The following is a 19,999-nucleotide window of genomic DNA, read 5'->3' as shown; positions in this document are numbered from 1 at the left end:
GTGACGTTATCAACCAAAAGGTACCACATTGTCGCTTGTTGATAAGGTTTATTTCGACTTCCGGTTCGAACGCCATCTTGATAGTAGCCTCGTGATTAATTCCTTTGTTTGTTGCTCATTAAAATTGTTTAAAGTGTAATATCGATAGCTTTATTATACAGTAATATAATTTGGTAGTGTGCAGTGAATGGAGAATTAATCTCAAAGCGTGTTTAACCACCATTTTGGTGTCAACGGCCGGTAGTCCACGTGCTTCTCGTAAAATCCAGCTATCGGTTTTACGAGACAACAACAACGAACTACCGAACAACATCGTGCTCTAAGAGCATTTGGTATTTCTACCTCTAACCGTGTCTGGCTAGAGCCCTAGAGGCCCATAATTTTATTTACCGTACACTGGCAGAAGAAAATCAAGAAATATTAATTCGATCCCACGTGGATCCCACTTTGACGTTGGCGAAATCATCAACAGTATCGATGGAGCCATACTACTTAAAGATTGATTGAAGGTTTATTTCTAATTGAAGCTATATGGAAATAGCGCCTTACTGACAAGCGACAATAAGTACCCTTTTGGTTGAAAATAGCACATATACTAATCTTATGGTATGACGCACGTTTTATGTTTTGCATGAAAATTTAGACGAAATGATTGACATGGTATTGTGTCAAATTGCAACAATTTTTTAACCGACTTCAAGATTTCAAAGGAGGAGGTTCTCAATTCGGTTGTATGTTTTTTGAACTGCGTTTCTCACAGAGCAGAACTGCTATCAGAAAAGTAGGTTAGGTTAGGTTAGAGCTGTGACCCTTACAGAAACGAAATGCTATCATAAAAGTAGGTTAGGTTAGGTTAGAACTGCGACCCTTACAAAAACGAAATGCTACTAGAAAAGTGGGTCGGTTTACCTCCTTTTCTACATAGGCAAAAGATGCTGTCTTTTTCATTTCATTGTCTGGAATCTACGAGTGCACCATCAACAATAAGTGAACTTTCAGCGGCATCCCCTATTGAAGTCGGTTTTTTTTTCTTAAAAATTATTTAGAATTCATTTACTTATACTACAGGTTTGTTTACCTAAGCACTATAGTTATGTTCTACTGTTTAAATTTTAATTTTTAGGATTGGTAAAGATAAGATAAAGATAAAGTTAGTTTACTATTCAAGACATTACAATGCGCTTATGAACGTAAAATGTGGTATTTTCTATAAAAAGGGACCTTATTGTCGATGGCGCCATTATTAACGATGCTCCGATATAATTACAATGCCCGCGGCTGTGCGGCGTAAGCGCCATCGACAATAAGGTCCCTTTTCATAGAAAATGCCCCAAATCGTCTAAATATTGATAATTATTGCTAGCTTTTTATTTTACATATGTAAGTATGTATGTTATCCCAGGTAGCAAAATGACGTCAGCGACGTCATAATGACGGCATTATTACGTCATATTGACGTATAAATGCTACTGGGGATTTGTTACTTAATTCAGAGACTGAAATGTGGTCGGATTAAAGATAAACTCCTGTTTACGGAAATTGTAACAAAAAACAACCTTATGTACTCGAAGTTTTATAAGTTTGCAAAAAAAATTACAATTACAAATAAAATCTTATACCTATTGAATTTTATGAAAGAAATTAATAGTGCGTTTGACACGCGATACAGAAGTTAGCTTATAATTTGTGACAGACCGTTACATATAAGTTTCTACCTTATTGCCATAATAATAAAGTGCATATTATAAAGTACTTACAATAACCATCATAGATAGGGTGGCGTGTTTTAAATATCGACTCAATTTCATTTGTGTTAAGGTAGAAAATCAAATGGATGAAATGAAAACCATCGGTCAATCTTTAGGGTGTTTTAAGTGATTTTCAATTGTTTTCATTCGAAGGTCCTTCACGGGTGGTCAGATATAAAAGGATATCGGATAAGTAGTTTGTCGTGTTATCGTTTTATTACAAGTTGATTGTTTTCTATTGTTTCGTTTTCGAAGTCTGGTAATAAAGGCTTTTGTTTTTTTTTATTTTATTTAGGCAACAAACAGTCATATACAAAAATTATGTAATAATAAGCAATGTGTTAATAGACCTTGAGTGCCCTACCTTAATTAAATAATTTCTAGTCTACAGTAGCTAGTGTAGGAGCAGTAAGCGGAAAACAAAGTTATCATTAATTAACAAACTTATCAGTAACTTGAAGTGTGTCTATATTCATTCATCCATGTATATGTATGCACGGGCAGGTTGCTTACTCGTACATACAACCACACGGGGTACACAAAGAAAGTTATAAATTATTTTTGCATAAGTTACCTATTACAATGTTAAATTATAGTTGTTACAAAAGTTTAATTATACCTACTTAAATAAACAGTTTGTTATTTGTGTTTTTTTTAATATACAGGTGTCTTTGGAACTAAGAGCTCAACATTAAAGCTGATTTTTAACCGACTTCAAGATTTCAAAGGAGGAGGTTCTCAATTCGGTTGTATGTTTTTTTTTTATGTTTGTTACTCCATAACTCCGTCATTTCTGGACCGATTTTGAAAATTCTTTTTTTGATTGTAAGTATATACATACAGATTGGTCCCGTTTTTACAGTTAAGTTCTATGGATTTTAATTAAATTTTCTTTATTAAAGTTATCGAGATTATCTAGTTTTCGCTGCTAGGAATTGTAATACAAAGATAATAGAGCGAGGAAGTTTTTACATACAAAACTAATGTTGTATGTATTTAATTTTTTTACAATAAACAAACAAAACTTCCGTTAGACACAGACATATTAAATATATTAATAACGGGTAACTCACGTATTTTAAGCCGACAAACGCTCGATATGTTTCACTCCGTATCGAGGAACATGTCGAGCGTCTTTCGACTTAAAATACGTGAGTGACCCGTTATTAATATATTTAATAAACAAACACCTGACAGTCCTGACACTGAGACAGATATATGTTACATAATGTTCATTAAGTTTTATGTAATTTCAGCTCATCGTTTTAAAATAAGAGCGAAATTTAGATCGTATGGGACTTAAGGAATTAAAACAAATACATATTATAATATAATAGTCATCAGTCTTCGCTGAGGGACACCCTATATATCACAATGAAAAGACACAGTATACTTACAATAATAAAAGGCACGATGACAGTGACAGCTCCGACGAGTGAGAGGGAGAACGTGTCCCCCACGTGCGGGTAAGAGAGAGCAGGATCGTTGCATATAAAGCCGCTCCGCCGGCTCGGGATCGCGCCCACTTCTAGAAGGATGCATACTGCTGCCACTGTGGACAAGATAAATAGAAATTATATAGCATTTGGTAGGAAACTCTAGAAAAACAGAAGTAAAGAATCGTCTTCTAAGTCACAGGGCGGACACGCTATACATCAAAAATCACTTGCGTTTCTATGTGTGAACGGCACGTCTGTACACGCGTCATGCGTCATAGTGTGTTTAAAAACAGTACTGAGCGGCCGGCAAACGGCCGTCAATCTGCTGTCGCGGGGCGAGGTGAGGGCGAGGTAATTGAGTCGGGGCGGGGCGGTGCGAGGCCGTTCTGTATGATAATACTATTACTTATTCTGTGTCTAAGTTATAACTTCTAAATTAAAAACACCCTGTAGGTGACAGGTTAAATAAAAGACGTAAATTCGCGAAATACAAGGCCAAAACTATGGGCGAGCGAGAAGCCAACGCGGCGGGTGTGAATTTTGGGAAAAATTGATAAACCTAAAGTACAGTTCACATAAAATATATGCGTCGCCAACACACCCTGTATACTTTGGTTGGTCCAAAAATACGTTGACAAAAAACAAAACTAAAGAATCGTCTTCTAAGTTTTGATTTTAAATGTAAAACATCCTGTATAGTGAAAATGGCCCAAAAATACACTTGCAAAATTTTTTTAGGCATATTTTTCTTACTTTCACATATTTTACAAAACGCAAACGTTTCTTAAAGTTATATCAACAATAAGCCGCAGAAAAAAAACAACGTATTTTTGGGCCATCCTGTATAGTTAGTTTATTACAGGATATTTTTTTACTTTTAGCCACATCCTGCGTGATAAATATGTACATTGTACACCTGTCATACTAAACAACTTTTACTATGGGATCGACCAATCGCGATAAATGTGGTATTTTCTATAAAAAGGGACCTTATTGTCGATGGCGCTTACGCCATTATAAACGATGCTCCGATATAAATACAATGCCGCGCGACGCTGCGCTGCTCCTAATTAGGAGGATCCTTCACCTGACGGCACTGTGGCACCTGTAACCGAAAAACTCAGAGAGGGCAGACTCCGATGGTACGGTCATGTGATGAGACGGGACGACAACTATTCCGTAAAAACCGTGCTTAATATCACCACCAAGCAAAGAGCATCGGGTAAACCTCCGGCTTCCTGGTGGTCCACTGTCAAAAGAGACCTGAAGACGCAAAACATCCCACCACTGACAACACGGGACAGATTGTCCTGGCGCAGATGCACAAGAAGGCCCGATCCCAAATGAAGTTGGGAGAAGGGCAGGATGATGATGATTTAAGTAATTAATTAGTGTATTTTGGCTTTCATGCGTATTGCGTTGCGCATTAGACTAAAGTTAAACTGAACAAGTCCAAAGAGTAAATAATGAAGACAGAAGGGAGAACTAAATTAGACCTTTGTTTACATTTCAAGTTGCTTATTGATAGACAAAAGTTCAATCACATGTTTTATTTTACTAACCAACATCAAAAGAGGTTTAGAATTGAAATGTTTTTCTGATGCTCTTTAAAGATACCCGGCAACCCAATACCAAAGAGGATATAGTAGGATAGAGCGTACTGTCATAGTAAATTTTGAAGCCACGGTAAATTCACTGCCATCTATCGACACACGATTAAAACTAAAAATAAAAATATCAAAAAATGTATTCATATATGGATAAATGATTGTTTTTATTTGCAATATTTGCATTGATTATTTTTATATTATTTTGACCCATGTTCTTTCACTGATATGCGTTAAAATTGTTAAATAACAAGCGAAACCGTCAACGCCGTAGATATAAGAGTAGGCCAAAGGTAGTGGCGCCATCTGATCGAGAATCAAATTTTCGTGATTTTCGAGGCATTTCCTTAGACTGTATCCATCTATTACGGAGTTATATCTATCTTTGCCGGTACTTTAAACATTTTATTCATAAAAAATATTGAAATAAAGATTGAAATTGATTATCTTAAATGTGTGTCAACATATAATTTATAGAGAGAAGTGAAGGGACTAACGTTTCAATTTTGGCAAAACAAAGTATTTCGTATGTCGGGCTATTCTCCTGTACAGGCCGCATTTCTCAACCGATTCTTAAGAAATTTTGTGAACAAGTTCGATAATAAAATTGTACAAATATTTTATTGGTATATTCTGGAATAAAAAATTAGCTTACAGTGCCGGTAGTTATACCTTTGAGTTGTCAAGCAGTATTTTTTGAAGTTTTTACCTGCTTTAATTTTTTAAAGTTCTAGCAAGCAGTGGCCAAATAGCATGTACAGCGACAATAAGCGAATTTGAAGAACTTTGAAGTTTTCGTATAAACTATTATGTATGCAATCTGTGATTTATTAGACAGATAATATGTAGTATTTTCTATAAAAACGGATCTTATTGTCGATGGCGCTTACGCCATTATTAACGATGCTCTGATATAATTACAATGCCGCGCGACGCTGTGCGGCGTAAGCGGCATCGACAATAAGGTCCCTTTTCATAGAAAATGCCCCATATGATGATACTTACATATCCCCTTATTCACTAAACATTACGGGCCTGATTTAGTTAAATTATGTTTTATCCCATTCTTACAACGAGGTGTAGGCGTCGCAACATAGGGTGTTTACAACTTTAAGTTTTTAATTTTTAATTGTTTACTTTCATGTCTACATGTGTCACTTCCGTTCTTAAAGGGTCCCCATTCATGTCTACATTCCAGAATAAATTACAATACAATTACTTTAAGTCAAACATAAAATAAATAAGAAAAGAAGATAATAAAACAACCGTAAACAAGTCGTGAGATAACCATCGACGGATTCATTGGTTATCTTATCAGTCTTAATTTATTGGCTCGTTTACGATCGGTTAACTATTAAAGTTAACCATTGTTGTGTTTTTATAGTGGGGACCATGACCTTACTCAATAGTTTTTAAGTTGTAACGGGAAGATGCTTCGTAGCTTGCCGACATTCGTTAGGCAACGAGTTCCCTTTGACCCGCTGTCGGACGCATGATTGGTAAACCAGCATAACGTGACTCACAATTTCTAATGACCGCGCTTAATCATAAGTCACACTTATACTGGATAGCGTAAACTCGCATGCGCTTGGTAAGCGTTGGGAATGCACCATATGGTTAGTAACCTTTTTCTATTTCTACCCACTTTGTAACCAAACGAATCTTTGTAATGATTATTTATAATGAATATTTATGTCACATTGTCTGCACGCTAGTCCTAAGATATACTTATTATAATTTTTTGTATTCTCAAGTAAGCGAATTTTGTAAATTCTTTTTGAGAATAAAGTTCTTCTTAAACCAAAGATCAGGTATAATCAAATTTTTGGTTGGGAAGATTAAAGGGCAAGACGATAAAGCTTGTAGACGGTCTTCTCCACTGACATAGCCTTACCACGAACGGCACGAACCACGACCAGGCGTGGCTCACTTCGCGATTTCGTCGCGTCGCTACAAGTACCTACATGCGGCCCACACCAATTTTGGTGTCTAGCCATAGTAGTTGCCGCGCACCGCTACTACCGCTTGCCACCTTTTTTTTTATTTTATACCACGTCGGTGGCAATCAAACATACGGCCTGCCTGATGGTAAGCAGTTACCGTAGCCTATGGACGCCTGCAACACCGGAGATATTACACGCGCGTTGCCGACTCTTTAAAAACCTGTACACTCCTTTTTTGAAGAACCCTGTAGCCCCTCGGGAAAACCTCGGCAGGGAGCTCATTCCACAGCCGAAGCGTACGCGGGAGGAAATTCCTTTTAAACCGCACAGTACGCGACCATTTAGGTGATAGAGTGTGAGGATGAACACCCTGCCGATGGCGAGCGGTGCGGTGATAGAAAGCGGCCGTTGGCATCATGTCAAACAGTTCTTCAGAGCACAGCCCATTGTACAAGCGGTAGAACACGCATAAGGAGGCGAAGTCTAGGTTCAATACCGCGTAATAGACGCGTTTTGTTGGAGAGTGAATCTTCTGTATCTAGTACTATTATTTGTTCTGTGCCACGACTGCATTCGCTAACGTCTACGTAACTTATTTTCTGTACATCTTGCTCGCACTAATATGCGAGTACGAGCGAGATGCATAAAAAGTAAGTTCCGCACAGTGTCGTAATTACTACCGCGCTCTTACATATGCTTAAAGATAATTGTAGTGTGTAAAAGGGAAACCATCAAATATATGACCAAAGTCGACCAGACAGAGCAGGCAACAAAATGGATTTAAAAGTTGAAAGTTAATTTTAAGTTATTTGATACTTTTATTAAGTTTAGTTTATATAATTTATAGGTACCATTTACATTTAAAGTTACCTAATAAAAAATACTATCAAAGGGTACCTTAATACAGAATACAAAGTACTACGAAGACGGAAGTTTCTTTAGTTTACCTAATACTTACTTAAGGCTATGTAGCCACTATTTGCGAAAAGATAATATATGTAAAGCATCAAATAAATTTGATAACACCTTCCTACTGCCACTTTAGGACAGGCAGGTAAACATGTTGACCTGAAATATATAGCTTTTACAACATACCGGATTTCCGCATTTTGAATCATGAAAATGCCATAAACACTTTAGCGTTTTACAATAAAACTGGCGATATACTATTTTACCTAGGACTTTATAGCCATCGATCGGCGATGCGGCCCATAAACCCACAAGCACCGCAACAATCTACAACAAATGATGTTGCCAATGATGACAAATGTATGTATAATCGTGGGCATAAATTCAATCATTAGAGAGAACGTATTAGATCCTTCAATTGGATGACGAGGGCATTCAACAAAATATGGGGCATTTTCTATGAAAAGGGACCTTATTGTCGATGGCGCTTACGCCGCACAGCGTCGCGCGGCATTTTATTATTTCGGAGCATCGTTTATAATGGCGTAAGCGCCATCGACAATAAGGTTCCTTTTTATAGAAGATACCACATATGATGTCCAACTCATAGACTTTACTGGACAAAACTGATTACAAATCATAGCACACGTTATATTTTTTAAGTAGAGCAAAAGCAAACTAATAGGTTAAGATCCAGGAACCGCCACCGACGTCATCTTCTCCCTTACCTTCTCGTCTGCAGATTAATTGACAGCATAGCTTCAATTGTTTTTGATGACATCTTTCTTAACAGCGCACTCTATGACGCCTTTGCGACACTGCTTACGCTACTCAGGTGTAAAACATCCTAGTTTACTCTATTTTTCAACGATGGCATGACGATCATTAGTCTCTTAGATGCAAAAGATGGCATGATTCGTGATTTAGCCGTTCGTTCTCCGACATATATATAAAACAGTTCCGTTGTCTTACTAAACAACGCACAACCTAAACCATTGACGGCTTGAGATACAAAATACAAATACAATACAGATACGAAATTCTCTAATTTCTCTATTTCATTTAAATACGCATGGCCATGATCTAGGGGATGACGCCGCCCGGTACACAGAATTCCCTGTGTTGAGAAAAATTATATAATATAAAAAACACACACACAAGAAAAATGACGTATCTTCGCGGCAGTTACATAGTTTTAATAATAAAATATATTTTTTGGAAGTTTGCCTCAACCGATTATATCTCAAAAAAATCGTGAAAATAAATATTTATTAAGCTTTGTTTTCTAAATTTCAATCATATATAAAAATAGCAATTTAGTAGCGATAATTCTCTTTCTCGAGTCAAATTCCTTTACGAGTTAGCAAGTTTCACTGGTAAGTAAAACCTAAGATTTCTCCAAAGACTAGTAAATGCTTGTCTATATACGCACTTAAGATGTATCTTAATTACAAACTATGATGACGCCGATATCATAAAAACTTAATATCCTAAGTATATTCGTAACTGCAAGGCCCATAAGCGCTTTTACTATTAGTAACATTAGAGAAAGCTAGCGATGACAGATTAAGGCAAAGGACAGGCTCAGAAGAACAAGGCATTAAGTCTTGGAATTGAGTAAGATTTTTCGTTCTTTTGGTTATGTGGCTGATTTGAGCCTTGAACTGTAGATTTATTATCGTTTGAGTAGCGATAGTTAGTGTTGCTTAAACATGGTTAAGTATAGATACACATCAGCAATAATATATGATAAGACAAAGTTATTAAAAATATCTGACCAACAGCTCTATTCAAATCACGTCGTGTTCCTGCTAAATCGACGCATAACGACCGTGGGCGACATATGTGGTATTTTCTATAAAAAGGGGCCTTATTGTCGATGGCGCTTACGCCGCACAGCGTCGCGCGGCATTGTATTAATATCGGGGCATCGTTAATAATGGCGTAAGCGGCATCGACAATAACGTCCCTGTGCAAGACTGCACAACCATTTTATACAAATTTACCTTTTTTACGCATTTTATGTTTATGGTTTTGCCTATTTTTACTATTTGACAATACATTTTGTTTTCTCCTAAAAAAACCAGTGCCTATTATTCAGTTGTCTATAAAAGTCCCTTTTTATAGAAAATACCACATATTATTAAGAGTAACACGAAATGGAAACGGTGCTAAAAAGCCGCTTCCATACAATCTATGTTGCGCTCTCATTTTAAGGGTCTCCGGCAAGCTCGGTTCTCCATACAAACGTAGTTCTGCTGTCATTTTAAAACGACTAGCTAGATTGCTTTGAAACTTTGTACTTACAATAGGATAAGGTATGTCTATGTCTGTAATTAGTTTATGTAGCTTCAGATACCATAGTTAAAAAAATACAGCGAATTCAAATTTTGCATACAAAACTTGTTTTTGCTCTATTTCGTTTGTTTTATAAACTGGAGCTATATAAACCAATTACAGACCTAGATATACCTCATGTCGTTGTATGTGCAAAGTACAATCCAACACGTAGTTTTAAAATGACAGCGGAGCTACGTTTGTATGGGAAGGTGCAATTCGGCCGAGCTTGCCGGGGACTGAAAATGAAATGCTTAAATTACATGAAACTTGGTAAGAACATTCACGTAACATATGTATATCTGTATATTTATTGGAATTAGTTTTTGTTGCTAAAAGTTGTGATCCAAAGATAATAACAGTCAGTAACATCGTTATATTTTTAAATTGCTGTTCTGTTTTAATTAATTTATTTTTGTAATGTGTGGACCACCTATGTTGTCTTTAATCAAAAGGATTTATTAATAACTCTGAGTAGAAGTTTTGTGTGCAAAACTTAACGCACCTAACTTAAAGCAGAATTTTTATACTACTATGATGTAACTATATCCTGCTATAGGACTTACATAATGTATCCTGCAATAAAAAAGGGGACCCTATCCCCATCAAATTAATTATTAATCGTTGGTATCAACCGGAAACGGTCCCCCACAAAGACAGACTGAGCCGGAAGTGCTTGCCAATTGACAGGAAACCGTTTTTGCAAGCGATTAGCGATTTTAGCATACAAACCATAACCTTACTTTGTATGGATGGCGAATAGTCGCGTCGAGGACGGTTGTATGTTTAATTGGGGCATTTTCTATGAAAAGGGACCTTATTGTCGATGGCGCTTACGCCGCACAGCGTCGCGCGGCATTGTAATTATATCGGAGCATCGTTAATAATGGCGTAAGCGCCATCGACAATAACGTCACTTTTTATAGAAAATACCAAAATTTTGGACTTTTTGATTCTTTGATCTAGTAATAAGGAGTTAATGTGTCGGTTTCCGGAAAAGCGATTTATCCAAAGTAAGGAATAAAAAGAAAAGTAATTATTATACATAAATGGAGGCGGTTGATTTTTTAACTTAAGTACATTTATGGTTGCAATAAACGATTATGATTATGATTATTCACCGACGTGGTATAAAAAAATTACCAACATTTATTTTTTCTTATTATTTGTCACTACAAAACCTTTAAGCCTGTTTTAATTTAAATTGATAACAAATAAAATAACATTAATTCAATTTTTTTTGTAATGCCAAAAGAATACAAAATATTGAAATCATATTTTTTTGGTAAGTTCGAAGAATAAAGAAATTATTATAAATAAATAACCATTAAACTCAAAATTATTAAAGTTTGTGATCTTAGGAGTCCCGGCAAGCTTGGCCGAATTTCACCTTCCCATACAAACGGAGTTTCGTTCTCATTTTAAAACTACGTGTTGGATTGTAAAATTGAAAAAGCGCTGGTGGCCTGGCCTAGCGGTAAGAGCGTGCGACTTTCAATCCGGAGGTCGCGGGTTCAAACCCCGGCTCGTACCAATGAGTTTTTCGGAACTTATGTACGAAATATAATTTGATATTTACCAGTCGCTTTTCGGTGAAGGAAAACATCGTGAGAAAACCGGACTGATCCTAACAAGGCCTAGTTCCCCCTCTGGGTTGAAAGGTCAGATGGCAGTCGCTTTCGTAAAAACTAGTGACTACGTCGATTCTTAGGATTAGTTGTCAAGCGGACCCCAGGCTCCCAGGAGCCGTGGTAAAATGCCGGGATAACGCGAGGAAGAAGAAGAAGAAGAAGAAGAAGGATTATAAACTTGATGTATAACTACATACAACTATAGGTAGGATAACTACACTATTTAAGTATGTCTAACTTATAGTATACTTAATGAACTAATTTATATTCCAAATAAGAAAACTATTGTTCAATTGGGCAAAGTGAGCAATCGAACTGTTATTTAGGATACGTATATACGCATTTTCAGAAAAAAGTGTACCTTTGGGTTATTTCTAATCGGAATCACGAGGACTAAGTATCGATTTAAAATAGAAATATTATACAACACAGTTTATGTAGGCTGACGACAAAAGCCAACCGTTAGTTGCTGTTAAACATAATTATGTTCAACATATGTCGTTACGCCATGTTGCTAAAATAACGGCCAAAGTTCCGACACTTGAAACTACAAACGGTTGGTTTTTCAAAACGTCATGTTAAATTAATATGAAACTCTAGTAAATGTAATGAAATTATACATGTTTAGGTCTGGTTACGTAAATTTTGTTTGATGTTATAATTAAATAAAAAATATAACAAATATTTGCCATTGACAAACTTTAGATTGGTTTGCTTTATATTTTTAAACAAAATTAATTATTTAAATATAGAAATCATAAGCAGGGACAACTGTAGAATCATTAACCATTATTAAGAAATATTATTTAAAATGAGAGCGTAACTTCAGGGGGGCTTCAGGGGGGCAGGGCGAAATATATACCTATATATGTGGAGTGGCGGGAATGTGCTTTGGATAGAGCCAAGTGGCGGGAAAGAGGGGAGGCCTTTGCCCAGCAGTGAGAGTGAGACACACTAAAAATTTCGGAGATCTCAGAAACGGCTCTAACGATTTTGATTAAATTTGCTATATGGGGGTTTTCGGCGGCGAAAAATCGATATAGGTAGGACTTATCTCTAGGAAAACGCGCATTTTTAAGTTTTAATATGTTTGCTCGGTCTCCCAGATTATGTAATTCCGTAAGGAATTCGTATAGGTCCAAGCGCGCACTGCTTGCCCTTAGAGTTGATCAAAGACGCCTAGTCTTACTAAGATGGCATATAGTCGACAAATTGGGACGTACGGGTACCGCCGTGGCGAGGTGGCCTAGGGGTTCATGGCGCCGTGATAGCTAAAGACGTCGGTTCGAATCCGGCCTTCACCACTGGAGGGCTTCGTCACTTTTTCTTTAATATATGACATCTATTACAGTTTATATATGACATTTTTCCAGCTTATTCGATTGATACTTTAGACGTCGCTCGACCATAATATTCCTCGGTCCATTTGTGGTCATATCAGCCTAGCCGCAGGTACAAACCTCAAAGAATAGTCACGTTACCTGTCAGACTCCCACGTTCGTCATTTAGGTCAAATGCAATCATTATGAGTAGAGTAATGACAGCGCAATCAAGAATTCCATAAATCTACGAATCTAGAAATAATTGTGGTCTTTTGGCGTGGAATCTCACTTTTGTCGTCATAATTATTGAGTTATTACTACTATAATAGAGAAGCCATACTAAACAATGAAATTGTCGCAATCACAACCTGTACCAAGCGACCAAAGTTCAAAACGTCGTAAGCGCCGTAAAATTCATGGCGCTTACGCGTTTAGGTCGCGAGATTCACGCTCCGCTTCTATGGTTTGATGCCAAATCGGCAGCAACTCATGGCGCAAAATACTGGTTCTATACGTTAGTAATAATAGTCATAACCGTTATTGTCGCACGCGAAGTTGAAATTTGGATTGTGACTGCATTATTGCTCCTGCAGTATTGCCAGCGTTACTGCAACGGGAAATAAGCAATTTTACCTTCAATTTTCTTGATAATTACTACGATGTTGAAGAGATAACGTGCAATCCGTCACTCTTTATCAAGGAAATTGGCAGTAACACCACCTAACTACAGCAGTAACGTGGCAACACTAATTAATGCTGCTGCAGTCTTCATCGGAATGTCACCTTAACCTGCATACATGCTATCATCATCATCCAATCTCAGTCCCGGTATTTTCTTACGTCTCATTTCATTTTATAAATGCTAAAATCTGTGGCATATACCATTGAAAAGAGCTATGTTATAATAGCGTCACCTCGTACCACTTCGTACCTTACACTTCCGATGGAATACTATACAGTATATAGACAATATGTGGTATTTTCTATAAAAAGGGACCTTATTGTCGATGGCGCTTACGCCATTATTAACGATGCTCTGATATAATTACAATGCCGCGCGACGCTGTGCGGCGTAAGCGCCATCGACAATAAGATACCTTTTCATAGAAAATGCCTCATATTCTCTTACCGTTGCGACATTACTACTGCAGCGTTGTCGCGGGCGCCGTCAACGTCAATTTCCTTGTATGAGTGACGTTCGTTGCCGCAGTACTGCCGCGATAAGAAAGACTCGTTTGGAAATTTTCTTAATGTGTAAATAAATACTCAATACTACACTTTAATTTTTTTAAAGTTCCACTTTTGTCGTTAGTTCTGTGTCTTACAACTTTATACTTTATGATTTTAGCAATAGAGTTGATAATTACTTATTTATTTCGTTAAAATCTAAACAGATTTTAAATAATAAACACTTTTGTCACGGTATTCGCAAAACTCGTTGCCAAATTAGCGTGAAAATGTTGTAAGTAACACAAAACGTCGTAAAAGCCTTAGAGTGGCCAACGTTTACGATCTTTCGGACAAAAACGCCATATTGATGGTAGGGCTCCCGGTATCCGTGTTACACGCCGAAACGTATACCCGTGTTCTTAAGCCCGGCGGTACTAAAAACCCGGTTTACACGGAACCGCCGGGATTCGAAAACGTTTCGAAGGAACGTTCCCAAGAAACGTATCTCAGACACGTATCTCCGTTTACACGGGTACTTAAGACCGTTCCGAACGGGTCTGAATACTCCGAACCAGTTTGAGCCAATGTACAATGGTAACAAGGTCCACTTTCCACTATTATTATGTTGACTTCAGATGAATTCGTTTGTCGTACGATTTTTAAAGTAAAACTTTTTTTCTATCGCCCCAATTTATTAAGTTAACATTAAAACCGCGATTTTAATACCGTAATTCGAATTAATTTCCGATTTTTTTTAGTTAAATGCCTACAATCCGAAAAAAGTTTCACTTGCATCGTGGTTTCATAAAACCGCACAATTACATTTTTTTAAATTGTTTTTAACCGTATTGATAAAACATAGGTACTGAGCCATCTTCCTATGTTTAATAGTAGGTATATAATTTTTATTTTAAACTATTTATATCATTTAATAAAACCGATTGCTTCTAAGCTAATTACATGAATTTGATATCGATTATTATTTTTTTTTTTATAATTACATTATGGTATTGTATTTTTTCATTAATAATAGGTGTGCAGACAGAATACAATATTCATTAAAAATAACAGTTTAATTATTTCGTGGTTATTTTTATCTCAGGTGTATTACTGCTTTGCGAAAACAACAAACCTGCCAACGGCGCAAAAAAAGTTAGGTGCACAAAAGCGGGATTATCGAGTAATCATGCTCAAATGAAAAGCAGAATTTTACCCAAGAACCATAAAACCCATACTACCTTGGATAACTTGCGATAATATTGCTAATTACATTAAGATAGATCTTTAAATTGGTAATCATTCATAATTCACTTTGGTCACTTTCTCACTAGCGTTCAGGTAATAAACTTAAATGGTCCATCCATCCATTGTTTTCCAATATCCTTTTGTTTGTCTTCGTCGAAAACATGTAGGTTCCCAAACTATTATCACAAGTGTCACCGCGAATTATAAGCTTTATGTCGTTGTAATAAGGTTAAAACATCTGCACAAGAAAATGTTTTCCATTGTTTTGTAGCCGCGCCGCACTAAAAAGCGTTTTATTATGGTAAGAGGTACCTAGAGCAAAAACAATTAGAATTTATTGAGAAGGTGCAATTTTATCAAGTTGATTTAAAATGTTTATTAATAACTAGCGACCTTCGCTTGGAGAGTCAAGCATAATAAAATACATTCTGTAACAAGTATTCACATCGGAAGCCCAATAATACTAAGACTTCCATCCACCTGTCTGTCACCACTCACTAGGCTGTATCTCATGAACCGTGATAGCTAGACAGTTAAAATTTTTACACATGTATTTCTGTTGCCGCTATAACAACTAAAATTTAAAATAAAATTTTGTACGGAACCTTCGGTGGGCGAGTCCGACTCGCACTTGTCCGGTTTTTTTAGAAGTTAATAATGGGTTAATTATTCTTAAAATATAGACAGACAGCCATCGCGCACTTTTTTGTAGACTTTTTTCCACCATACATTGTGTCGTTATATCTCAAATAGATTGGGCAGCGTTTCCGATTAAGTCCTGGCCAGCGTGATTTTTTCTAACTTCATTAGTAAACATCGTCATATTTCTACCAATTTAAACAAAACCTTAACAAAATATACACACAAACATTCCCAAAGAAAAACTTCATTCATAGGCGAGGTCTAGTTATCGCGAACATACAGTCTGTACATACGGACGCGGCGGGGGACTTTGTTTTATAAGGTGTACCTACACTACATTATATGACAAGAAATATAATTTCATATCATGTTCTCAAATTAAACTAAAAATAAAGAAGCAAGTTAAAAATTAACTTTTTTATAAATACTTACCTAATGCCAATTTCGAACATTAGTTTGACTTCCTGCCTACATACTGAACTCGATGGTTCTAATTTTTTTTTTAAATAGGTACTAGCAGGTTTTTATTTTATTTTATTGCTAACCCGCAACGTAAAAAAAAGTAGCTATTTAAAGTGCTATATAAAATACTACTTTGATAGGAAGCGTGAATACTCGTAATACCTATGCAAGCAAAAACTACCTGCTCAAGAAAGGGTTTTCTAAACCGTTTATTTAATTTCGACTCTACGACCTCACGGAATAAGGTTAAATATGACAGAAACTCGTCATGAATCTTTTGTCTATTCATTTGTAGCTGGCGTTCGTTCCTTCGCTACTATCGTCAAGGACGTGTCCCGGAGCCACGGATAAATAAGATACGTATCTTCGAATACCCGTTTATCCGTGTACACGGGTCTTAACTACACGTTTCTTAATTAAACGTGCGGAACGGGCCAGAAAACCGTTTACGTATTATTCGGAGACGGGTATTCGAAACGTGTAAACGAAACACGGATTCGACCGCGAGCCCTAATTGATGGTATAATGTATGGTAAACGTGATTTTCGCACTGTTTTTAACCAATTATGCGATATTTCCGTAAATTTACATGATGTTTACATAAACGAATTATTCGTTTTAAACCACACTCACGTCACGTTAACTTTCTAATAATAAATGATTTGTATTTGTGTATTTTGTATTTGTAAAGACGGGCTTTACGGAAGATGGCGTTTACGTTAATATAACGAATTGCTAACGTAAATGCGATGATATGCGACGTAAGCGCCAATATCTCTAACATTATTTTTTTAACGGAATAACAAAAATAGGAACTATTTAAATAAACAACTACATAAATAGGTGTTCACGAGGAAACCGAAAGATTTAAACCACGCTTTTCGGAGGCCAAAAAAATGTAATAAATTTAGGTAAAAAAAAATTTGTTTTTTTTTTTCGATTTTTCAGATATATTTGTACATAAAAAGTAAATATTATTGGTAAGCTTCACTTAAAATGGACTTTTGCTTTTTTTTTCGTAAAACGTAGTTTTTACAAAGTGTTACTTGTCACTTTTTGATATCTATCAATAAGGTTACTTAGACTACGTCCCACAGTGGCAACATCGACATCAAAAATGCGTTTTGCACTAAGTTACAATAAAAACTTGTTTTTTTTTTTTTAAATCATGTTACACCGTGTATTTCTATATATATAAGTATTGGTAATTGTATTGTGGCACGCACAAACGCGATCCAATCCCATCGCCAAAATCGTCGATCGATAAGCTTACGAGAAATTTCGGAAGTAAATTATAAATGTCATTGCATCCATGTCTTCTGAAAAAGGTAAACCAACTTACTCAGTATGGGCAGTGCGATCAAAGCGAACTAAAGGATGACTCACGTCTCAGGTTAGGACCAACTCGTCGAAAACATTGAACACAAGTATCGGCGCACAGACGCATTTCAGTTTTTTTTAGCCACGACCAGAACAAGAAAATCCTTGTGTGCATGTAGAATTTTCTTTCTGTGCATGTTTTATAACGTAATATAAACCTAGATTATGTAACATACATTTCCTAATTTATAATCGTAATCACGCTCATTAATGTTAATTGCACGCATTTGTCATGTTATGTTACATGACAGGTTATGTAAGGTTGTATAATCAAAGGTCCCATCATAGTTTGTTTGTTAATTAATAACAATGGATTAAACTATCAACAGTATTCTTTTACATCTATATTTGTTTTGCTCGCGTTTAAACTCCCCCAGAGTATAATACGCTATGAGAGAAAATAACGGAAGTGTGCATAATACGTGGCAAGCGAACACAATACGCAACATGTGAATAAAGTACTTAATTTACATTTACCTGCAACCGAACCAGGTTGCAGGTTGGTGAAACCAGACGCAGTGGAGTGCACATTTTCAGGCAATAAATGAAAAATATTTACAACTCACTACGTTTCACTGCTGGATCATTTAACAAATTGTAAAATTAGCTACAATTTTTATTTTATTTAGTAGCCCTACATAGTATGCGGAGGGATGAAAGTCATGTGACGAGAAAGGTATTAAGAATGAATGTGGAGGGAAGTACGAGGAGAGGAAAACCGAGGAAAAGGTGGATGGACTGTGTGAAAGATGATAGGAACTAACGCAAGTGAATGATGAGATGACGGGTGACAGAGATGTATGGAAGAAAAAGACATGCTGCGCCGACCCCAAGTGAATGGGACAAGGGCAAGCGAATGATGACATAGTATAAAACAAAGTCGCTTCCTGCTGTCTGGATGGATGTCTGTCCCTATGTATGCTTAGATCTTTAAAACTACGCAACGGATTTTGATGCGGTTTTTTTAATAGATAGTGATTCAAGAGGGGGGTTTATTTATATGTATAATACATCAGCATTGTACCCGTGCGAAGCCGGGGCGGGTAGCTAGTTATATATAAAGAAAGAAAGTTTAGGTATCCCTTGTATAAATTGTTAATATGTTTTTCCTTTTTTATTGTGGGACGTACCACATTATTACAATCTATAAATTGTATATACAGCTATCATCATTGACATCTCTATATACAATTTATAGATTATTATTATTATTATTTTGTACCCCTCGCCTTCGAGACAACGGGGTGTTGGGGGTCTGACGCCATATCGTTTATTAGGGAGGTGGGACATAGGATTAGGGAGAGGACCTCTGATGCTCGCGCGGGTTCGTACCTGGTGCAAAGGTTGGCCATCGCTATCCAACGTGGTAACGCGGCAAGTGTGATGGGCACCTTTGCACCCGGTACAGCTCGCGGAGGTCTTTTTGAATAAAATATTTTAGTTAGTTTTGTAGTTTATTGTTTAATTCCATTTTTTTTTATATACACTGTAATGTCATTTATAGATCCCTTGTATAGTTGTGATTTATACAGTGGCCCATAACTTGCATTAAACCATAGAGTAACTGATACGAGAGCGTTACTGTCATAGTAAATTTTGTAACCCCAGTAAATTCACTGCCATCTGTCGACACACTTTAAAACTAAAAATGAAGATTTATAAAAATACGATAGAATGTATTTAAATATAGATAAATGATTTTTTTTATTTGCATTAATTATTTTTATGATTTTGACCCATGTTCTTTCACTGATATGCCTTAAAATTGTTAAATAACAAACGAAACCGTCAACGCCATCTATACGACTGTAGGCCAAAACTAGTAGCGCCCTCTGAACGAGAATCAAATTTTCTTGATTTTCGAGGCACGTTTTTTCCTTAGACTGTATCCATCTATTACGGAGTTATATCTATCTTTGATTAAAGTAATGCTATGCCGTCATAAACTAGTTTCTTTGAAATTGGATTGCAATATTTTCTTTTACAAATTAACATTCAACTGTTAAGCCAATATCCGCTCCCATATTCTACATCTCATCTTATCTTGAATTAGAACGACTTAACATTTTATAAGACCCATTGGCGCTTACGGCAACTTTACCACCGTACGAGTGTTGAAAAAAGACCTAGCTTTGTATAAAATCCATTGGCGCTTACGTTATTA

General features: G+C 36.4%; 1 protein-coding gene across 3 annotated transcripts in view; it reads right to left on the bottom strand.

The window, feature by feature from the left end:
- Nucleotides 1-19,999, bottom strand: part of LOC134749601 (phospholipid phosphatase 3-like) — a 462,302-nt gene that overhangs the window by 325,325 nt on the left and 116,978 nt on the right. For all 3 annotated transcript variants that reach the window (XR_010128502.1, XM_063684614.1, XM_063684615.1), the window contains exon 3: nt 3,146-3,300. Coding sequence is in view for 2 of the 3 variants with exons in the window: in XM_063684614.1 (XP_063540684.1) it covers nt 3,146-3,300 (155 nt within the window). In the remaining variant the exon portion in view is untranslated. The remainder of the gene's footprint in view (nt 1-3,145; nt 3,301-19,999) is intronic.

This window comes from Cydia strobilella, chromosome 18, assembly GCF_947568885.1.
Source record: "Cydia strobilella chromosome 18, ilCydStro3.1, whole genome shotgun sequence".
Taxonomy (NCBI): domain Eukaryota; kingdom Metazoa; phylum Arthropoda; class Insecta; order Lepidoptera; family Tortricidae; genus Cydia; species Cydia strobilella.
This window is presented reverse-complemented; position numbering and strand designations above follow the sequence as displayed.